At 40.8% G+C, this 19,708-nt stretch overlaps 1 protein-coding gene across 16 annotated transcripts in view; it reads left to right on the top strand.

Annotated features, from left to right (window-relative positions):
- The window catches only part of LOC102225484 (neurexin-3b), a 391,379-nt gene that overhangs the window by 331,855 nt on the left and 39,816 nt on the right, over positions 1–19,708 (top strand). For 12 of the 16 annotated variants that reach the window (XR_002754044.1, XR_002754045.1, XM_023348134.1 and 9 more), the window contains 3 exons: positions 5,667–5,838; positions 15,790–15,879; positions 17,966–18,276. Coding sequence is in view for 14 of the 16 variants with exons in the window: in XM_023348134.1 (XP_023203902.1) it covers positions 5,667–5,838; positions 15,790–15,879; positions 17,966–18,276 (573 nt within the window). In the remaining 2 variants the exon portion in view is untranslated. The remainder of the gene's footprint in view (positions 1–5,666; positions 5,839–15,789; positions 15,880–17,965; positions 18,277–19,708) is intronic. The other 4 variants (XM_023348142.1, XM_023348144.1, XM_023348147.1 and 1 more) reach the window with 1 other exon arrangement.

The following is a 19,708-nucleotide window of genomic DNA, read 5'->3' on the forward strand; positions in this document are numbered from 1 at the left end:
CTGAGGTTCCGCATTACACAGCAACCTTTCCCTGTGACTCCTCCACTCAGCTCCTTCAGACTAGCCAGCGGCAATTAGCAAACACCTGATGGAACTGCGCATCTGCTGAGGTGATTATAGGAGCTACTTCTCAGTGAAATGCTGATAAAAACATTGCTAAAGGGTTAATAGTGGAGTTATGTTGTGATGACTTCCTGAAGGCGGAGTGTCAGAAAAAGCAGGAATTTTTAAAGAGACAGCGGCCCAATTTCAAGGCGCTGTTACAAATTCAAATTTCTTCTAAGTCATATTTCATATATATATGTTTTTTTTGTATAACAACTGATCTGTCCTTTACATGTGTCCATAAGAAAACAAAAAAGTGCACTTTTAATCGTGACATAACACCTTCTTAACATGTTTTCTCCTTTTTCCCCTTTTTTTTATTAAAATACGCAAATCTAGCGCTAGCAGGGGAAATGGCTCATGGTCTTTTAGCAAAAACAAAAGAGAAATCCTACAACAACCGCTAAAATCTGGCTACGGGACAATCTGCTGTTGTTTGTAGGTATTAGTGGGTCGCCGACGTGGCTTTGATGCGGCTTCACAGGAGAGCAATGGCTGCCAGATCCTCTGAAGGTCACAGCGGATATACCAGGATACTGCGTGTGCTTTTACATGTACTTCACCCATCAAATATGTTTTTTTTTTTCTTGTTGTTGTTTGTTTTTCCCCAGTCAGGCCCAGATGATTTAATAATATCTTCCACGAAACAAAGCACAGAACATCCGCCTGTCACATTAAATCATCAGCAGATTGTTGCCGTTGTGTCTGGGATGCATCGATTATGTGCGTTTTGCTCCGTGCATGTCGGCACGCCCGCGCCCACGCTTTCCTCGCATCCGGCCGTGCGTCCGTCTGAGTTTTAATGACAAGTGCTTGTATTAAGAGCCGATTTATAGCCGTAGTGACAAAGAGGTGAAGCGCACAGCGGAGCGTTCGGCTCATCGAAGTTCTGCGCTGCTTTTAGGAAATGGCTTTCTCGTGTCTTTTCCATTATTAACCGGGCCGAGGAGAGCTGCTCTGTCGATGCCGTCTCATCCCGTTTCTCGTATTTGTGAAGAAATAAAGATGTTTTAACTTTAACTTTGAAGTTAAAAATGAAAGACGGCCTAGTCTGGAATTTGACTGTGTTTTGCTCTAGAAACTTTATGCCTTTTCCCGTAGAGGAAAAATGTTGCACTGTGCCTTGCATCAAGAGGGAAAAAAATGCTCCTGTCCTGTTAAGCCTAAAAAAGATTTGCTTAGAAGCTGAAATCAGTTCCCAACTCAAATGAGTTTCACTTTTTTGTCTAAGCTTTTATAGGTGATCGACATTTTTGCCACTATCCTGCCCAGGGGTGGGCGATGTGAACTTAAAGTTTTATCACAATATTTTGTGGTACGATTGTGATAAAATTGACGATAAGAACTATTTATTGCTTCTTTTTTAGGTAAGTGTCTGGCTGTGCATCAGAGCCCTGCAAACATAAATATTGCTCTTAAGAAACATTCCCATTTAAAATATGCTTCTTTAGGACACCAGTCAGATAAAGAAGTGTGATTTGTATCACTAAGGTGACTGCATTTAATCTTTTTTTATATATTGGTATTTATTGATACAAGCATTGAACAAACAGTAGAAATAAATACTAAAACTAACAAGACGGAAAGTGCTGATCAGAGCCACGAGGAGAGTCTCGGTGCTGTCAGTCAGGCTCGAGTTTATCCACCGTCATCTGTGTTCATGCTAACTAACCTTAGCATTCACTGCTGGCTCTGTTATGAAGAAGAAGGAGCATAGCAGAGTGAAAAGGGCATGGTGTGAGTAGCGTGTACACAAGGTTGATTGGCAGCGCTAAGACCCTTTTCCTGTCTCTGACCAATCAGTGCATTTCTGTAGATGACAGAACCACCACAGGGAATTTTCTCCCATGTTGTGCTGTCACGAGATGATGAAGTTTTAAGAAATATGTTTAAAAAAAACAACATGTTTTTATAAAAGTTTATCTCGGTAGTGTTGATGCAATTGAGACTCTAAAGTTAAAAATGGCTGAAAAGTGTTGAATCTCTAAATGCTGTGAAAAGTTCTTAAATAAAGAATTGACACAAGGGAGGTAAACACAAATCTGCTCCTCATTTTCCAAATCATTTTTTTTTTCTTAGTTTGTTTTGTCAATGCTGATGCGATCTCTGTGTGAGAATGCGACCGTAGGAGCCGCATCAGAAATCTGATGAAGTGCTCCTCTGCGCTATGAGAAGAGTGTGACATTTAATGGAGGTCAGCAGGTTTAAGCGATGTGTCATCCACTGTACGCCGGAGCTTATCGTCTAGCGGTGTCACGCTGACAAACACTGTTAGGGTCCCACTCAGCATAATCAGGGTCTGCACTCTGAACAGTCAGCCATGCGGGGTCAGAGCCTCGGCTGATCAATTAGCAATATGTGTCCGTTCCCCCCCCCCCCCCCCGTTCATAGCCTCCTCATTTTGGATTCGTTATGAGAAATGGTCCCTCCGCTGCCGGCTTCTAAAGAAAGTAATTACACAGAGAAGACTCCCTATGGGGGATTAAAGCAAATGACACAGAAAACACAGCTCTTCCCCGCCGCACGCCACTCACTCGGGCTCTGAAGCCTCTTGCCTATAACCGCCTACACGGCCGTGAAGACAGGAGCTGTCGCAGTAAAGCAACGCTCGTGAAAATTAGTGGGGTTTGAAAAGGGAGAGGAATCCGAAATTTACAAGGAAGAGCCGACGCGATTTACGGGCGTGATGTAACTCGTAGCGTCGAGGGCTAAGCAAAACATACAGCTTTCGTACGGCTTCGTTGGAGACGGCGGCTGAAGAAGGCATCTGTCCTGCCAGTTTCATATAGAGACAGGCTGCAGGGAGTATTACTCATCATTACAATCTCTGCTGGCAGCCTATTTTCATCACATTACACTTGTATAATGAAGCGTCCTCGGGTTCTCCGTGCGGTTTACCATTAGCACCAGCCGCGGGCATTCATCCAAGTCGCTTTATTGAACCTTTTACACTTAGTTTACTGTGTAATTAATACATTACTGCGCAACAATACATGTAGTGGAAAACATGGCTGTGATGCAGTTCAGATGTCTCTGGGAGTTGCGGTCCATTTGATGTTGGGGGTTTTTTTTAAGACGGTGCCGCTCGCTCGCTGACTTTTGATGACATTCACAAGTTCATCTAGGTAATGGAAAGCACCGCTGGGTCTGTCGGAGCCTCACGGCGCCGCTCCTTTGATGCTTCGGGTGGCCTTGATTCTGTGGGTCGCGCTTAAGGGTTCTTACCTCCCTGTATGGATGAAGCAAGTGGCCATGAAAATGATCAAAGGCACTCTGTCAATAAGATGAAAAGTACTTTTAAAATGCCTTTCTTTTATAATTTACTAATGCAAAGTAATCAGTTAGTAGGTAGGTAGGTGTGCCTAATCACCTACTTGCACAATGTGACCAGGTAGAAGTGTGTTGGTAGGTAAATAGGTACACAGAGGCAGGTGGAATAATGAAAAATCAATTTAAAAAATAGAAAATTGTATAAAATATAGACTCAAAATATAAAGAAAAATGAATAAAAATGACATCTCTAGAGCTTTGTTATATTTTACTTTGAATAAAGAGTAATCAATTGGCAACAAAATATTTTCTTCAACAGGATTATGATATATTCTGCTGTGGCATGCAATCCTTTACTATGGTAACCACCTCTGGTTTGTTATTGGTCTTCAAAATGGGAAATGTCATTATGCTGCGATCTGCAAAAGACATAGGAATTAGGAAAAAGAAAACGAAAATCCATTTGAAGGAAGGAGAAATGGAAGGAAGGAAGGCAAATGAATAAAATCTCCCTCTCCAGAACTCTAAAGTTGCACCGCTGATAGTGGCAGCGTCTTGGAGCAGCTCAGTTAAATTTGTTCAGATTTGTTCTTTTTTTAGACTTTTGTTCACATTGTATTTGGTTGAGGCGTTGTTGCATGTTTGGACAATTATTCCCTCCGGTGTCGGATGCTGCGCAGCTTTTTGACTGTCCTACAGTTGTTATGATGCATAACCGTGATAACAAGGTGCTTTACAACTGGGAGCAGCGGATTAGCATCTCAAAATCTCAAATAATGCCGGAGCTACAACCCCAAAACCCGGAGGAGTTAAAAACGGGATTTCTTGAATGCAGAGCAGTGAGAAAAGGAGAAAGTTCAAACCATCGATCACATCGGTCAAGGATTCAATGTGTGTCTCAAATGTCTCTCTGCCTGGCTTTCTGACCACACTGCCAAACAGAGATTGAAAGAGGCGCGGCAGGAGCAAATGGAGTGGATTAGCAGTGCTTGCCAAGAACTAATGGTGTAATCTAGGGCACATTGCTGTGAAATGTTGTCTCTGCTGTGCGGATATTAAACTGTTGGCATGTCAAATTACATGACAAATGAAATATTACCTTATATCATAAACTGTTGTCCGTCGTCACATAGAAATGGGTAACCATGACATGATACAGTGTTCTCCTCAGGTGAATTTGTGTTTTAAAATCACACCACCAGCTTCTTTTTCCCACTACTTCAGAGACATTCACTCTCAGTGTCCTTGGACAATAAGGTGCCTTTTGTACCTTATGTAATGTCATCACATATTCCATATTCTTTGTCTAGCACCATTGCATATTGGGAAAACATTCAGTTGTGATGGCGCCATGTTTTCCCTGAAATGAATAACTGTGGGTCTGTTTTCACATTGGTTGTCGCTGCCTCAGCTACATGTTTTAGCAGGTTTTAATGTGGCAAAGACTCTCAAGTACTTGGATTGTCTCTGGTGGTACTCTGAAGACAATTTAGTCTCAACACAAAAGTGACTACAAAGCTTAGTGACTGCCAAAAAGATGAGTTGTTCAAGAACACTGATCTTGGTTTCCAATGGAAACGGCTCTAAAGAAGAGCTTTGGGGAGGAATATGTCCAGAACTTCAAATAGAAATTAAATTGGATGGCTTGGTAGTTGCTGCTTGCTACTAGCTAACCTTTTAGCTCAGAATAAGGATGTGGGTATGACAACAAATCCGATGCAAAATGTGTAGCTTTTTGCATTTTACGGATTCAAACACTAAGGAACTTGTTCACAAACGGCAGTTATATTTTACAATGTGTGCAAAAGTATTTATTAATGACAAGTTTTTGTTTGTAGCGCTTTATAACAGGCTGCATGAAAGTGCTTTACAGCAAACTCGTGACTATAGACATGGACAAAAACTCTCCTTTTGTTTCTAACTTGGAATTTTTAAAAGCTCCATTTCTGTGTGAGGAAAAAAGAAACTAAAAATAAAACCATATCCTTCAATCAAGCAAATGATACAAAGTGAAAAACTCCAACTTTTATTGTATTATTTCTTTACATTTCTGTCACTGTTACTTAGAATTTTGAAAAGTTTGATTTGTGTGTGGGGACAAAGGAACTGAAATAAAACCATATCCTTGAATCAAGCAAATAGTCAGACAAAGTAGAAATTTTCAACTTGTATTGTGTTTCTTTTTTAAATTTCTGTCGGTGTTTCCAGAAACCTTGGTTTTCAATAAGGGAGCTCTTGTTGTAAAAAGCTCGAGAAGGCCTTCAGTCTTTATTTGTGTGTGTCTCTTTCAGGAACAAGGTAAAATCGGCGTGACGTTTAACATCGGGACAGTGGACATAAGCGTCAAGGAGTCAAACACAGAGGTAAACGACGGCAAGTACCATTTGGTCCGATTCACGAGAAACGGGGGCAATGCGACCTTGCAAGTGGACAACTGGCCGGTCAACGAGCACTTTCCCTCAGGTACAGCCAGCGTCGTTTATCATTTGTCTCGTAACATAAAAGTGATAGTTCTATACAGCCTAAGAATCACTGGACACCATCTATTTTTTTTATATTTATTTTCAAGGGCAGTCAACATTTGAGTTGACATTCTGGGAGGCAAGCGGTCACAAAATGCTTGTTTGACAAACTATGACTCAAAATACGTCAGTCCTTTCACGCTACCATACCTGAGTGGATGGGGGTGGGAACACTCTGAGCCAGGATCCTTTGTCTTGCAAGAGGCATTAACTGTGCAACGTTTGGCCAGCTCAATACGAAAACAGGGATTCAAAGGCACCCAGAGGCATTTTGGTCGATGGAGAGGCGAGAAGGAGATGGAGGCAGAGAACCTAGGGTGGCCTGCTGGCCAGATAACACCGCTGCCTCCCTGTATCTCTCATTCCCAGGTCAGCAGAAGCGGCACGGCAGCAGAATACAAATAGGCTCATCAAACAGAACCCGCTCCGTTTGGAGGTCTGGGAACTCTGCTTCTCTGTAGCCGATACCTGTGTGCTGCTCTCCAAGTGAGGAGAGACTGACAGAGTGGAAGGACGAGAAGAAAAATCTCTTCCTGCTTCTACTTGAGTCCGGTAAATTGGACTGACTCTGTTCAATTTCTGTCTTGAAGTCGCCCAACTTTCAGAAAGCTACATTGTTTCCTTCTTTCATGTTCTCCAATTTAGATGGCGTGATATAAGATGGCACAAACTTCCTTGATTATCTTAGTAAAATAGTGGCATAAAGGCAAGATTGCAGTCGCTTTGGTTGTGTTGTTCTACCATCGAATGGTGCAGTCATGAACTGAAATATATCAGGTGCACACTCGGCCAAAATCAAACAGAAAAACCGCAGAATTCTGAAAAGATAGCAAATCTGAGTTGACCATTTTAGCCCCCACATGATGCTCCCAGTAGCATGTCTTCACCAACCACAGAACTGCTTCCTTTCTTGGCGCAACCTGGCATGCCGGGTGGTTTTGGTTCAGAGCCAGCGCAGGTGACGCTAATCTCTTCTGTCTCGGGCTTTCTTTTGCTTTTGGCTGTTTTTCGCTTTTAGTTGACCAGATGACTTCAGACAGGTTTCATAACTCCATTCCAGCCTGAGTAATGGGGCAAAACGATGAAACAAACCAATGCATTGTGGAGTCAAAAGTAACATCAACAAATTAGAGTTATAGAAGCGTGCTGGTGGTATTTTTTCTTTTCAACAGTTTACTAAAGCACATTTGCTAGAAGGTCAAAAAACTGTTCTTTACCTGTTTTAAGCAAGAAATTAACACTAAGTACGTTTGTAAATAATGACACTTTAATGCAAAGTTGGCACTTTTAATGGACTTTTAATGCAGCTTTTACAGCAACTTTGCATTAAAAGTATCATTATCTAGCGAATGGCACTTTATGAGAACAGACATAAACATTCATAAAGACTCCTTCATGTTCATGACGAGTGTTATGTCATGTTTATGACAGTGTCGTGTCAGTTTTATGTACACCCAGTCAAATAAAGTGTTACCAGACAGACATATTCATCACTGGTGTATCATGTAGATATAACTTTCATATTCCACCAAATTTTACTATCATTAGCCAATCGGGGATATTTTTTTAGCCCTGGATGTTACAAAGATCTCATTTCTGTCTACCAGTTGTTGTGCTCAGGCAATCAAAAGTGTCGCAGTTGACTTCTGCACCGATCCTAAGTGTTGGTAATAAAGCTGCAGGAGCCCTCAGTGCCCTTCCCTGCTTCCACCCTATAAAAGTCTTCTCCTCACATCTTGTGAGTAATTGCATATTAGAGTCCAGGCTCATGCTTTCTCTAACTCCTAATGCTTCACTCAACGGGAATAGCGGCCAAAATGCTCCAGTATACAAAGTATAAAAGTAGAGAGGTGAAAATTTTACTTTTTGTGCCAACACTGTGGATTCTGCAAAAGATCAGTTCAAGTCAGACAACATTCAGATTTAAACAAACTTTTATTTCACTTCTTTGGTATAATTTTTTTTTATAACTTCATTAGGTTCACATCTTGTTTAGAAACATCCATAGACCAATCATTTATATTTCATTAAATGAATTTTTAAAGCCAGGATCTGGGACAATGTGTGAGCATCAGTTAGCAGATAGGAATCAGTTTTGCGAATACATACAAATACACAGTATAAAAGCAAAGAACAACTTTAGCTTCTTTTGTCATGCAACTTATTTTTGATTATAACCACAGGTAATAAATAAAGATGAATTTTAAATTTTTGATGATGTAGTTTGCAGTGGTGCTGCCAGGACCAAGAATATGGTGACAAATTATTCTAACACGATAGAGGAAGTATATTAAAAGCACATTTACACCTACTGTAGTTTGGTATACACAGTTTATGTGATACGTTTCTAAAAGTTTGTACAATGGTTGGCCAATAAGCGCGATAAGATATTTACTGTACGTTAGATTTATTTCCCTGCTGTGCCCGATAAGACAGTCTGAGAGCGTACATACGCCTCAGCTTCTGTTTTCATTAGTACGTCAGCAGTTCAGAGAGAAACAGGCGTTCGAGTTTTGACAACAGGTGCGGCGTTGACAAATTGGGAATATCAGCATTATGAAAAAATAGATGGAATCGCTTAAACACTGTCAAGACAGAGCGAAGACAGCAAATGCAATAAAGTGAAGATTGAACGTCTTGTAGATTATAAAAAAAGCAAAGTTTATTAGCTAAAGTCGGCGTTCAGCAGGCCAGTAAGTAGGAAGAGCAGCAAAAACAAGAAACGTTTCTTAAGAATAGAACAAGAAAGGTAACAAGTGCTTTGGATATAAAAATGGTCTTTACTGAATATATTTGTATCATTTTTGTTGAGATAACATTCTCATCACACATTGGTAATCGACACACACAAACCAAATAAAATTAGTTGGTATGATTTTATATGGGTAAAGAAACTGGAATGACAGCAAATAAATACTGGACGTACTTAAAGACATCTGCATGGAGAAACTAGTCACAAACATTACTCTGGTGTGAATTTGACCCATTATTCCACTCAGATTGTCTCATTTGGAAATCCATACTTGTTTACTCTTTAGACTTTTATCAAGAACATCCCAGTACAATCTTCCTACTTTCAGTGTTATGAAGTTTGCAGGACCAAATGCTATAAATCAGCCTCCACCATGATGCTTCTACCTGTAAACCTTTGGTATTTTTTGTGGTGATTTGTAGAACTATTCTTCCTCTGAACGTGGTGTGTGGAGTGACGCCCAAAGAGTTCAGCTGATCTGACGACGCTCTCCCATTATTTCACTGTCTGAAGCAAAATCTTCATTCAGCAAAACTTAAACAAGCCTAAACATGCATTTTCTTCAGCAGTGGAGGGGTGCGCAGTGAGCGTACATAAAGGATTTTGTGTTTTTTTATTAGCTTCTTACATGAAGAAACTATTTGCCTACTTGTACCTGGGCATATTTTGCTCTAAAACACGTGTCAAACTCAAGGCCCGGCGACCAAATCTGGTCCGTCTGACCTTTTTTTCTAGCCCTCAGATTTTTCACAAATCTGCAAAATTCACACAAAATCAAAAAAAAAACTTTTCTGAGTTTTACTGCTGATTTTTCTCCAAATTGGCCAAAAACATTGGATTTAAGTGACATCAGCCTTACTTGATGCGGCTTTATTGTCCATGACTGCTATGGCGGTTAATAAAAAGTCACAATTAAAATCATACAGTAGCGCAAATATTGTAAAAATTCCTCACAAATAATTCTAGAAAATCTGTTATTTTCAATTTTTTTGAAACTGCAAAAACAACCACAATATGCTGGAGGGACTGATCAGTGTGAAAAGATGTTCAATATTATTTAATTGTAAGACACACTTACTGAATACTGAAAAATACGTCTATTTATTGATATTTTAGCAGTTTAATGGGTCTTATCAAAACACCGGCCCTTTAAGAACATTCAGATTTTTGATATGGCTCAAAATGGAAACAAGTTTGACACACCTGCTCTAAAATAGCTATATGGGGATGCTATTGAAATTGCGAGGAGATTGCAGTTGAGTGCATTACTTATTTTCATGGGGAAAATTGTAGCTGATATTTCCGTATCTTTCTGAATCTATAACAATATACAACACTTTGGTAAAGAGAAACCGTTCAACAGGCCACCATTGGATCAAATAATCAATCAATTCTTATTCCGTGCTGTATCTTGCCTTCTTTCTCAAAACTTCCTTTGTGGACTGATTTGTTTGTATCAGTCGATTACTCGGAGTCGTTGCCAAGATCTGGTGTGAATTTAGCATCTAAATTTAATTGCTGGGGAATAAAACGTTTATTGTAACCTTATATTATTTGATGGAAAACACGACAGGAGACTAATATCCACACTGTTGATGTTGAGCCATCTGTGCTCCCGAGATATTGAGATTCTATTAGCGCAGTCGAACGCAGGGTGACATTCACACAGCGGTTTCCCAACATAAAAATAGAGCCCTTTAATGCTTTTTGCATTAAGAAATCGGAGTCCTCAGCAGCGCCGCTCTGATCCCATACAGGAACGTTTCCGTCATGCTTTCGGGAGGAGAGGGGGGGCTTACGCCTGCGTGTGGGCGTTGGATTTGCGTGAGTGTTGACTGCTTTGTCTCTTCCTTTTCTCTAATTATTCTCTCCCCCCCCCCCTCTGTCGGAGCCCTCTCAGATCTCTGTTCTTTTTTTTCCTCTTTTCTTTTCCTCCATCCGTGTTTTCTCCTCCTCCTTCCAGTCGCAGCTCATCACGGGTTTCGCATCTCTCCCACAGTCCCGTGTACTTGTGTGACAGCCCACATTCCTGCAGGGGCTCGCCTTTTGTTTAGTGAGAGGGCTCCAATTTCCTTATATAACATTCAGAGTCGCTGTACTCTTTGATTACACGGTCTCAATTTATTTATTTTTTTCGTGCACGAGTTTGAATCTTTGAATCAAAGAATTACAAGATCCAACTGGGCAGAAATTGCACATCGCCCTTTTGCCTTGAGCTGGCTGCGGTTCACGCATTGTCTCAGATGAATGGCCATTAGCCTAACTACTCAGTCAGTGCCTGAGGGAAGCTACGTCTTTCGGGGTGTGCGTGCGTGTGTGTGCGCGTTTCATTGTTCGTGGCGCGCTAGCTAGTTAGCCGTTACAGCAACAATCCTGCTTTCATTTTAAAACACATACGTGCGATTCTACAACCTGACACAGACATCAGACAATCTTTTTATTTTCTACAATCACAGTGATGGAGAAAAACGAACAATTCCTCATGAGCGAGACGAATCTCAGGGTGTCCGTGGGCCAAACGCGGTTAGCCCCATCTGAAACACCATCTTTTGATTCTTTTTGCTCTGAGCCCTAATTTATTCCTGCAACAACATCTGAAGATGACCTGAAAAATGATAAATAACAAAACAAACACACATACCAAAAAAAAACCAACGGTTTTGATATAGTAGAAAACATTCGTTGGCGTAGGGCACGAAAAGCAGACGCGGGTGAACTGATGGAGAGAAATGCAATTGTGAATGAGGAAAAAAGTAGATGGATGACAGCAGTTGAAGAGGCTTATATCACCCGAGATGAGTGCGGCGGGCTGATTGCTGAGACACAGAGAGGGAGAAAATGAAGGAGCGGGATACGACTGGATGAGAAAAAAAGAACGAGGATGAATGACCTGAGGATGAGGACGGGGAGAGAGAGAGAGAACCAGCGGTGAAAGTCCAGTGTAGATTACAAAGAACCGGGTGGGGATTCATAAACAGTGGCTAGCTGCAGATTTGAGTCTTTTTTGGGACAGTATTAAATACACTCAATGTTCGCCTCCTCCCTTAAAAAAAATGAAATAAAAAAATTCCAGGAGCCTGTCACTGTAGACATTTTCACCGTTCTGATGTGCTCTCGGCTCTGGCCCCCATGATGGAGCCCTGCTGAGATCAGTCTGGCAAACAAACTGAGTAGAACGAAGCGGCAAATCAGCAGATGACTGTCGCCCTGCCAGTGTTTGTGCTGACTGAATGGCTGCCACCGACAGGAATAAAAAAAAAAAAAAGAAGCTAAACATTGTTTTGGCTGGGAGAAAAAAAATGGTGAAGGCATGCAGGAGGGTGGAAATAGGTACAAGCGAAGTGTTTATGTACATAAATCTTATTAAACATAAGGGAAATAGGTTATTAGAGGATTAAAGAGGTTAGCTCAGTTCGAGCATATGCACGCTGAGATACTATGTCACTCTGGAAAAGAGCAAATTTCTAATTAATCTTTTGCACATATGGCTGTTGAAATGAAGAAAACAAAACAAAAACCAAGTCGCCACGAGAGGAAATGTTGCGCATGGGTGTTATTCTAGCGGCAGCATGGGTGTGAGCTAATAAACATGACTAGAAAGGAAGGCTTCGATCTAATAATTGAAGCTAGTCCTGATTGGAATAGAAATATAACAAAATGCTTCACCATTAAGGCAAAGATCTTCTTTTATATCAGACTCGGCTCCTTCAAACTAGCCAGCAACAATTAGCAAACACCTGGTGAAACTGCACATCAGCTGAGCTCATTATACAGGCTACTTCTCAGTAAAATAGTAATGAAAGGGTTAATAGAGGAGCCATGTTGTGATGGCTTCCTGAAGGCGGAGTTTCAGGAAGAGCAAAAGTTTTTAAAGAGACAGAGACCATTTTTCCAACTGAATGTAACATAATGACTTGATTATGCTATAAAATGGCACATTGTGGCTGGAATATACATAATACCTCTCCTTCAGTCAAAGGTAATACTGAGCTCATTTTGTTGTCTCTTATTCACCATCTTTTAATGTCAAAAGTTGATAAAAGTGTTTCTGAAGAACAACCTGACCACAAAACAATGAAGCTTGAAAGGCAGACAGATTTTTATGATCAACAATAAACCTTTATTGGCAAGGTTACCCAGTGTGGAGTCACCTCTGGAAAACTAAATATTAAATTGACAAACTATAGAGATTTTTTTCATTAGGTGGACAATTAGCTTGTGGTGTATTCATTACCGAAGAACCGTCAACCTCATTAATCACTTGGAACAGTGATAGAGCTGTACCTGGGACTGTTGCCATTAGCAATCCGCGACAAGCTCATGGATTCTTCTCTCAGGTTTGGGGTTGAGAGGACACTTTCAAGTAGCTAAGAAGAGAGAAAGAGAGAGAGAAGAAAAATGAAAAGTCTGCTGCATTAATATCCCAACGTTCCCGTTCGCCTTCTGATTTCACTTCCAACCATAATGGCTTCCTCTGTGGCCCTTGTCCAGAGGAGAGTGTATTTGGCTGCCACCTGAAACCTGCCTGAGATCAAAGGAAGGAGGAGGGAGTCCTGCACGTAGCTGATTAACCTGCTGGCACACTACTGGCACAGTCCTTTAGCTCCCTCAGCTCCCTCGCAGCCATAATCACGCTCCTTCCCAGCTGGATATAAACGGAGCAATTGGCTAGATTTTCCTCTGAATATAAAAAAAAAAAAAGGGGGTCAGGCAGGAAGGAACGCTGCGGCTTTATGTGATTGCGTCGCGTTCCCAGCCAGGTGTAATTTATTGTAATGAAGGCAAATATCTGAACTGCGCACCGGGTGGGTGTGAGGACGAGCAGAATACGATATGCGGCTCCCTCCCCAGACACACGTAAAGTTAACATTCACCGCCTAAATCACTTGAGACAACACCACACGCTGCACAGTTATGAAACCATGTTAATATACCATGATGGGTTTCCGTTCCTTGTTTCTTTTTTTTTGTCTCGCCAGGTTACTGGCTGACGTCATGCTGTCATCTATATTTCTTTGTGGGCTCTTTGTGTCGTTTGAAGACAGACTTCCACGTCTCAATCCTCCGCTCTCCTGCCATTGTCAAACAAAACGTGGCACACACACAGTGGAGGAAGGTGTTGCGCCTGAAATACTACAAAGTTCTCACACACCACTTCCTCTCCAAAAGGTGGTTTATTATATTTATAATTGACTTATTGTAACCCTTGACGTTTGTAGCAGTTCACATGTTACAACCAAACTTTAGTGTTTTATCTTGTTTTGTTTTATTGGAAATCTATATAATAGATAGAATAAAAGTCTGTAAGCTGTGACTCGGAGTCAAATGTGGCCTTTATTGTCCTTTTGTGGGCTATATATTATTTTTTGTTTTTGTTTTTTTAAAGAGGAGACATTATGTAGCATTAACTTTTGTGAGCTCTATATCATATTAGAATTCCCTCATCCAAAACACACCTGGAGTGTTGCTTTGATTCTTTAATGTATGTTTGAATCTCCCCTAGCAACCATTCGAGATGCCTTAACACTTATTATCACAAAGCTCCGCCTATGTCCATGAAGCTCCTCCCCCATTCGGCTCCTTCAGACTAGCCAGCAGCAATTAGCAAACACCTGGTGGAGCTGGGTGTCTGCTGAGCTCATCATACAAACTACTTCAAAGCTCCTAAGAATGGTTGAAAACGGCCTGAAGGAGGAGCATTGTTGTGACGATGTGCTGAAGGCAGGACCTTCTTAAAGACACAGAGGCCCAATTTTAAGGCGCCAAATTACAAAGTCAAATTTCTTTTTAGTCATATTTGATATATGCATCATTTTTATATCAAATGGAGGAAACACAGTTAATAGATTGTTCTATAAAATGGCACCATGTGGAGTTTACATGATGCTGTCCTTTCAATCGAACAGTACAATTGTAAAAATGGTAATTTAAAGATAACAAAAAGGCAAAAGTTGACTGCTTTGTGTTTCTTTGTCATTAGGTTACAAACTTTATACTTTTTTCTTAACTTTGGATAAATCCACGATGTTCAATAAAATTTATTCTTTCAAAAACAGGACAAAAGTGTTTTTTTTTATTATTGTAATGGTTAAGCCCCCCCCCCCCCCCCACCTCATGATGCTGCCACCATGATGATGTACAGTTTTAGTTGTTTGCTACACGTTGCTTTGCATGTAGGTGATCTCATCTGATTAAGGTGCGATGCTTGTCCCAAACTCCAAACAGACCTTCAACGTCTTTCTTTCAACACTGGGAATCTTGTTGCCATCAAATGAGGCTGAAAACACATGCACGCCACACTTTTCAGAGTTTACTTTTAAAAGCTATCAAAATCCACGCGTCCTTTTCAGTTGATTCACTGTTATGCACCTCTTCCACAATCCCACTGGGAAACATTTCAGGGTTTGTGGTCGGAACGTGAAGAGGGCGAAAAAATATAAGGGGCTATAAATACTTGCAACATGTTAGCTGTGCTCTAGAGAGAAGCAAGTATGGCAGAGTTTTTTAAAACATTTTTTTTTATTATTCTTTACCCCAAAAGACCTCCCACTAAGTCAGTAATGATCTCATTTGTATGCATTGTCCTCTTGAAATCTGTGCCGCTGTGGGATCCCACCCCCAATGGGTTTGCCATACTTAGAATTACCACTTTGCTCCCCTAACGTTGCCCTCCTTTCCTCTCAAAGCTCCATCCGTCCAAACGACGAGTCACACAAAACCGTTTGCTGCCCTCTTGAAATCAAAAAAAAAAAGCAGATGGTGTCCAGTAGGAGAATTAGTGCTCACAAATAACTAAATTTTTACCTCTCATAAAGCCGGTTAAGTTTTGTTTGTGCTTCATTTATCTGCTATTGTGAATTTACGATGTATTTGCTGTTTTTACTCTTTCCTGCAGGTGATTTTCTGCTTTTGTTTCATGCATATGATGTGTAATTCTTTGACTGTGGAGTGTTTTAAACAAATGTAAAGCTTAAAGTTCAACTAAATTGTGGAAAGCAAAAAAAAAAAAAAACAACAACCTCCTAAAGCTTTTCTAAATCATTCTAAACGCAGCTAAACCTCATCATAAACCACTGTATAAATGTTTGTTGTCTGTTGCCAACTGTTTCAAGCTGTTTGTTAAACTCTCGAACTCCAAAGGCAACAGCGACATTGAGCGCTATCAAATGGCAAATAAGAAAATCCCGTTCAAATATACCCGGCCAGTAGAGGATTGGCTTCAGGAGAAAGGTAAACCTTTATTTAACTTCTAGAATGTTTCTCTTTCTTTTCTTTTTTTTTTCCAACCATTTCATCGGCTTGCTCCCTTTCAACCTCTGAGAATGAGAAAACCATCCCTTAAACCCCTTAAAAAATCTATAAAATAAATCGTACTTTTATGTGATTTTTTTTTAACCCCTCGTTTTTTTTTTTTTGCCATCATCACCTTTTTTTTTTTTATCTTGTCCAATCATGGTGTCCAGTTAAAGGGACTGCGACAGAAAGATCAGATGCTCTTGATCACATTGAATTTGACTGAGAGGAGGCATTAGCTCTGCAGCTACAGTAGGGTGATTTTTTTGGAGAGGAGGCGTAACTCCTCTGACTCAAAACCTCCACAGTGTTTGAGAATAAACTAAGCAGCTGGCATATCCCCCCCTGAAAACTTCCCTAATAACAGGAGTGTATGTGTGGGGGTAAGAGGGGGATCCTCTCTGCTGTAATTTATCTTCATGTACTTATCACACAAAATGGAAATCCAGCCTATTTTGATAATGGAGAGATAATTGGAGGCTTTCTGACAGCGGAGTGTCACGGCGCGAGTGCCAAGGTGCGCCGCCGCCCGACAGAGCCGTGCTTACTAATCCCTTGGATTGTCGAAGCCGGCCTCTCGTCTGTCTTAAACACACACACACACACACGTGTGGGCGGATGTCGAGGGAGCCCGCTCTCCTCCCTCCCCCCACCACAACGCGACCTTCTCGCGCTACGTAATGCCACTATAAACTGCCTTTTTAAAATTCACAGCACATAAACGTCTTAACCTTTTCATAAAGTCCCTTTAACAACCACTAAAAACACTGACAGGTTTTGGGAGACAAAAAGAAATAAAGAAAATATCCCATTACTGCTGCATGCATGGCTCCACACGTGTTATTTCATTCTCTGTGATATGAACGCCACCCCCCACCTCCACCCACCACGCCCCGTCTCCCTCCATACCTAATGTGTTCTGTGCTGTATAGCAAACATAGTGGAGCAAAGCTTGCAGTGTTGATAGTCTGTGAATTGCACAAATGAGAAATGTAATTATGGCTCTTGTTTTGTGGAAGTTCCATGCATTTCAATTTCATAATTAATGCATGAGCAGTGTGTTTTGACTGTAATATTTAGCCGTCGTCTAATCAAATTCGCACGACACATTAGGACTCATTTTGTCGTTATAACACGCCAAAGCCCGTGTATGTATTTATTCATCATTTCCCCGCACAAAGTCCGGCGTTTAGTCGGGAATATATTATCCATAGAGTAAACTTTCCAGCTCATTTTTTAGATGTTACTTTCAAATTTGCATGTTCTCCATTTATGGTATTGTAGGAGGGCGAATGATTATTTAGCTCTGCTACTTGCTTTGAGTAAATGTGCAGTTCTTTTTCAGCATTTAGAACCTAATTTAATTGTGAACTGAAACAATACATTGCTTTACATAAGCATTTTTTTGTATCACTGTAAATCATGTACAAATGTTGCACTTAAAGGTAATTTCTGTTGTTTACTGAACAACTTTTGTGGGCTCTCTGTCAAATTGCTCCATCGCCAACTTTGTACCCAAGCGTCTCCATTAAGTTCCTTTCTATTTCCAATTCAAACCCGAAAGCTTTGTACTTTATACTTTGCACAGGTCTGTCTTAAGGTGTGTAATAGTTAATTTCTTCCTTGTAAATTAGTATTCTGATCAATATATACAGTTTATATCAATATATATATGTTATTTTTGAAACTTCTGTTTTTAATCAATTGGGATTCGGATTCTTGTTTGAGCCAATTGACGGTACAAACCAGACATAATAGATTTTCACCCAAAAGCAAAACATATCATTCATGCTATTTGTTGCGTAACTAAAGACAAATATACAAACGGACTTACTTCACTAAACCTTCTTGATGTTGAAGTACCATGTTGTTGATTTTTGTACCTGAACATTTTTAGTGTACGACGACCAAATCTAAAAATGTATAAACTGGCGAAGGGGCGAAGAGACAGACATCCCTATGTCTTGCATTAGATACCTTTCTTGTTTGCCTCTTCACCCTTTTCCTCTTCTTCCTGTCCCAGGCCGGCAGCTGACAATCTTCAACACCCAGGCCACTATTTCTATCGGAGGAAATGACCGAAAGCGGCCCTACCAAGGCCAGCTCTCCGGCCTCTATTACAACGGCCTCAAGGTTCTCAACATGGCCGCGGAGGGCCACCCTAACATCAAGGTGAACGGGAGCGTGCGGCTCGTGGGAGACGTGCCCACCAGCCGTGGTGCGACGCGCACCACCACGTCGATGCCTCCGGAGATGTCCACCACCTTCATTGAGACCACCACCACGCTGTCCACCACAACCACCCGCAAACAGCGCTCGCCACCGTCTATTCAGGTACAGCTCTTTTTCAGACTAATGAAGGTGTACGTGGTGAGGTGTTGCGTTTTAAATCGGTTCCCAAGTGATTTTCGGCTGAGTGCGGGAGGCTAACGCTAGCATGTGTGGAAGCTGCAGCAGCTGATAACGTTCTTTCTTGACAACATTGGCTGTTAGAGTGGAAAAAAGATACGTTCAAAATCCAGGATGGACATCCACAGAAGAAATTGATGTGTAGAAATATGCAAATGTATGTTGCGTTAAAACTAGTACTTTCGACGTTAACGTGTTAATATTAGTAATGCAGATTAATCGCATCACCTATTTTGGCCTAAAAGCCTTTCTCCCGCAGAGGATTACCTGAAATGAAATCTGCATGTTACACGGTTTCGTACTGCAGTCAACAATGCAGAGTGACAAACACAAGTGAAAAGACGTTTGCTCAGCGGTAAATTTTGCTTTAAAAAAACGCAATAGTTAGAGCAGGTACTGTAGACATCGGTGTGTCTGTGGCCGTCCAGATTTCAAATCCCGTCCTCAGCTCCTTAGCTGCTTGTCTTTCGCCCTTTCTCTCAAATTATTGTCAAATAAAGTCCACTAGTACCAAAGAAATTCTTTAAAAAAACAAAATAACATCTTGTTGAATTTTTTTTTATGAAACCAAGGTAGTAGCAATGATGAATTATCCTTCCACCAAACCACAGCCAGCTTATAGTTAGCATTTCTAAATTACGTTTGAAGCAAAATAACTTCTTTTAAAGCTTCCCAACTATGAAAATCTGGAAAAAGATGTTGAGTTTGAGAAAATAAGACATTTTCTTAAATATTTTTGTTTTACATTTCAAGCTTACAAAGTTAAGCATCGTGATTAATCACGATGCTCGAGTGTGAGTCATCTAATTGCATTTTTTAATTGTTAGACAGTACTAATAAAAACTGCTCACATATAAATGGTATTATCTTAGCCTTTTCTGTTTAGCAATGATCCAAACCCAACAACATAAATGTACTGTGCAGTAGGCACTGGTTTCCTTTCAAATAGGATTCTTACAAAAAAAAACTTTTGTATTTTGTAGAAAAAGCAACAGTTCGAACAGATAGAGGTTCAGTTTTCGCTTAAAGGTTTAAAAATGCCCCAAAGTGCAAACACGAGAACCGTTCCCTTCTCTTTACTATTTAATGTGTTTTTGGAACGGACCGCGGTTTGGATTACGTCTGCCCTCCCTTTTTCTTTTCCCTCTGCTTGATCATCCAAGGTCAGGACACTGTATTTCTCATTCTGCCAGGGATCGAAGTGCTGCTGTTCGACGAGCCGTGCCTTTTCTGCTTCCCCATCCACCAATCTCCCTTCTCCTCCACCTCTTATCTGTCATGCAACGCGTTTCAGGACCGAGAGAGAGGGCTTCCTCCAATACGCTCCGAGTCCGAGCCAATGAATGTCACAGCCATG

Source organism: Xiphophorus maculatus, chromosome 15 (assembly GCF_002775205.1).
Source record: "Xiphophorus maculatus strain JP 163 A chromosome 15, X_maculatus-5.0-male, whole genome shotgun sequence".
NCBI lineage: Eukaryota > Metazoa > Chordata > Actinopteri > Cyprinodontiformes > Poeciliidae > Xiphophorus > Xiphophorus maculatus.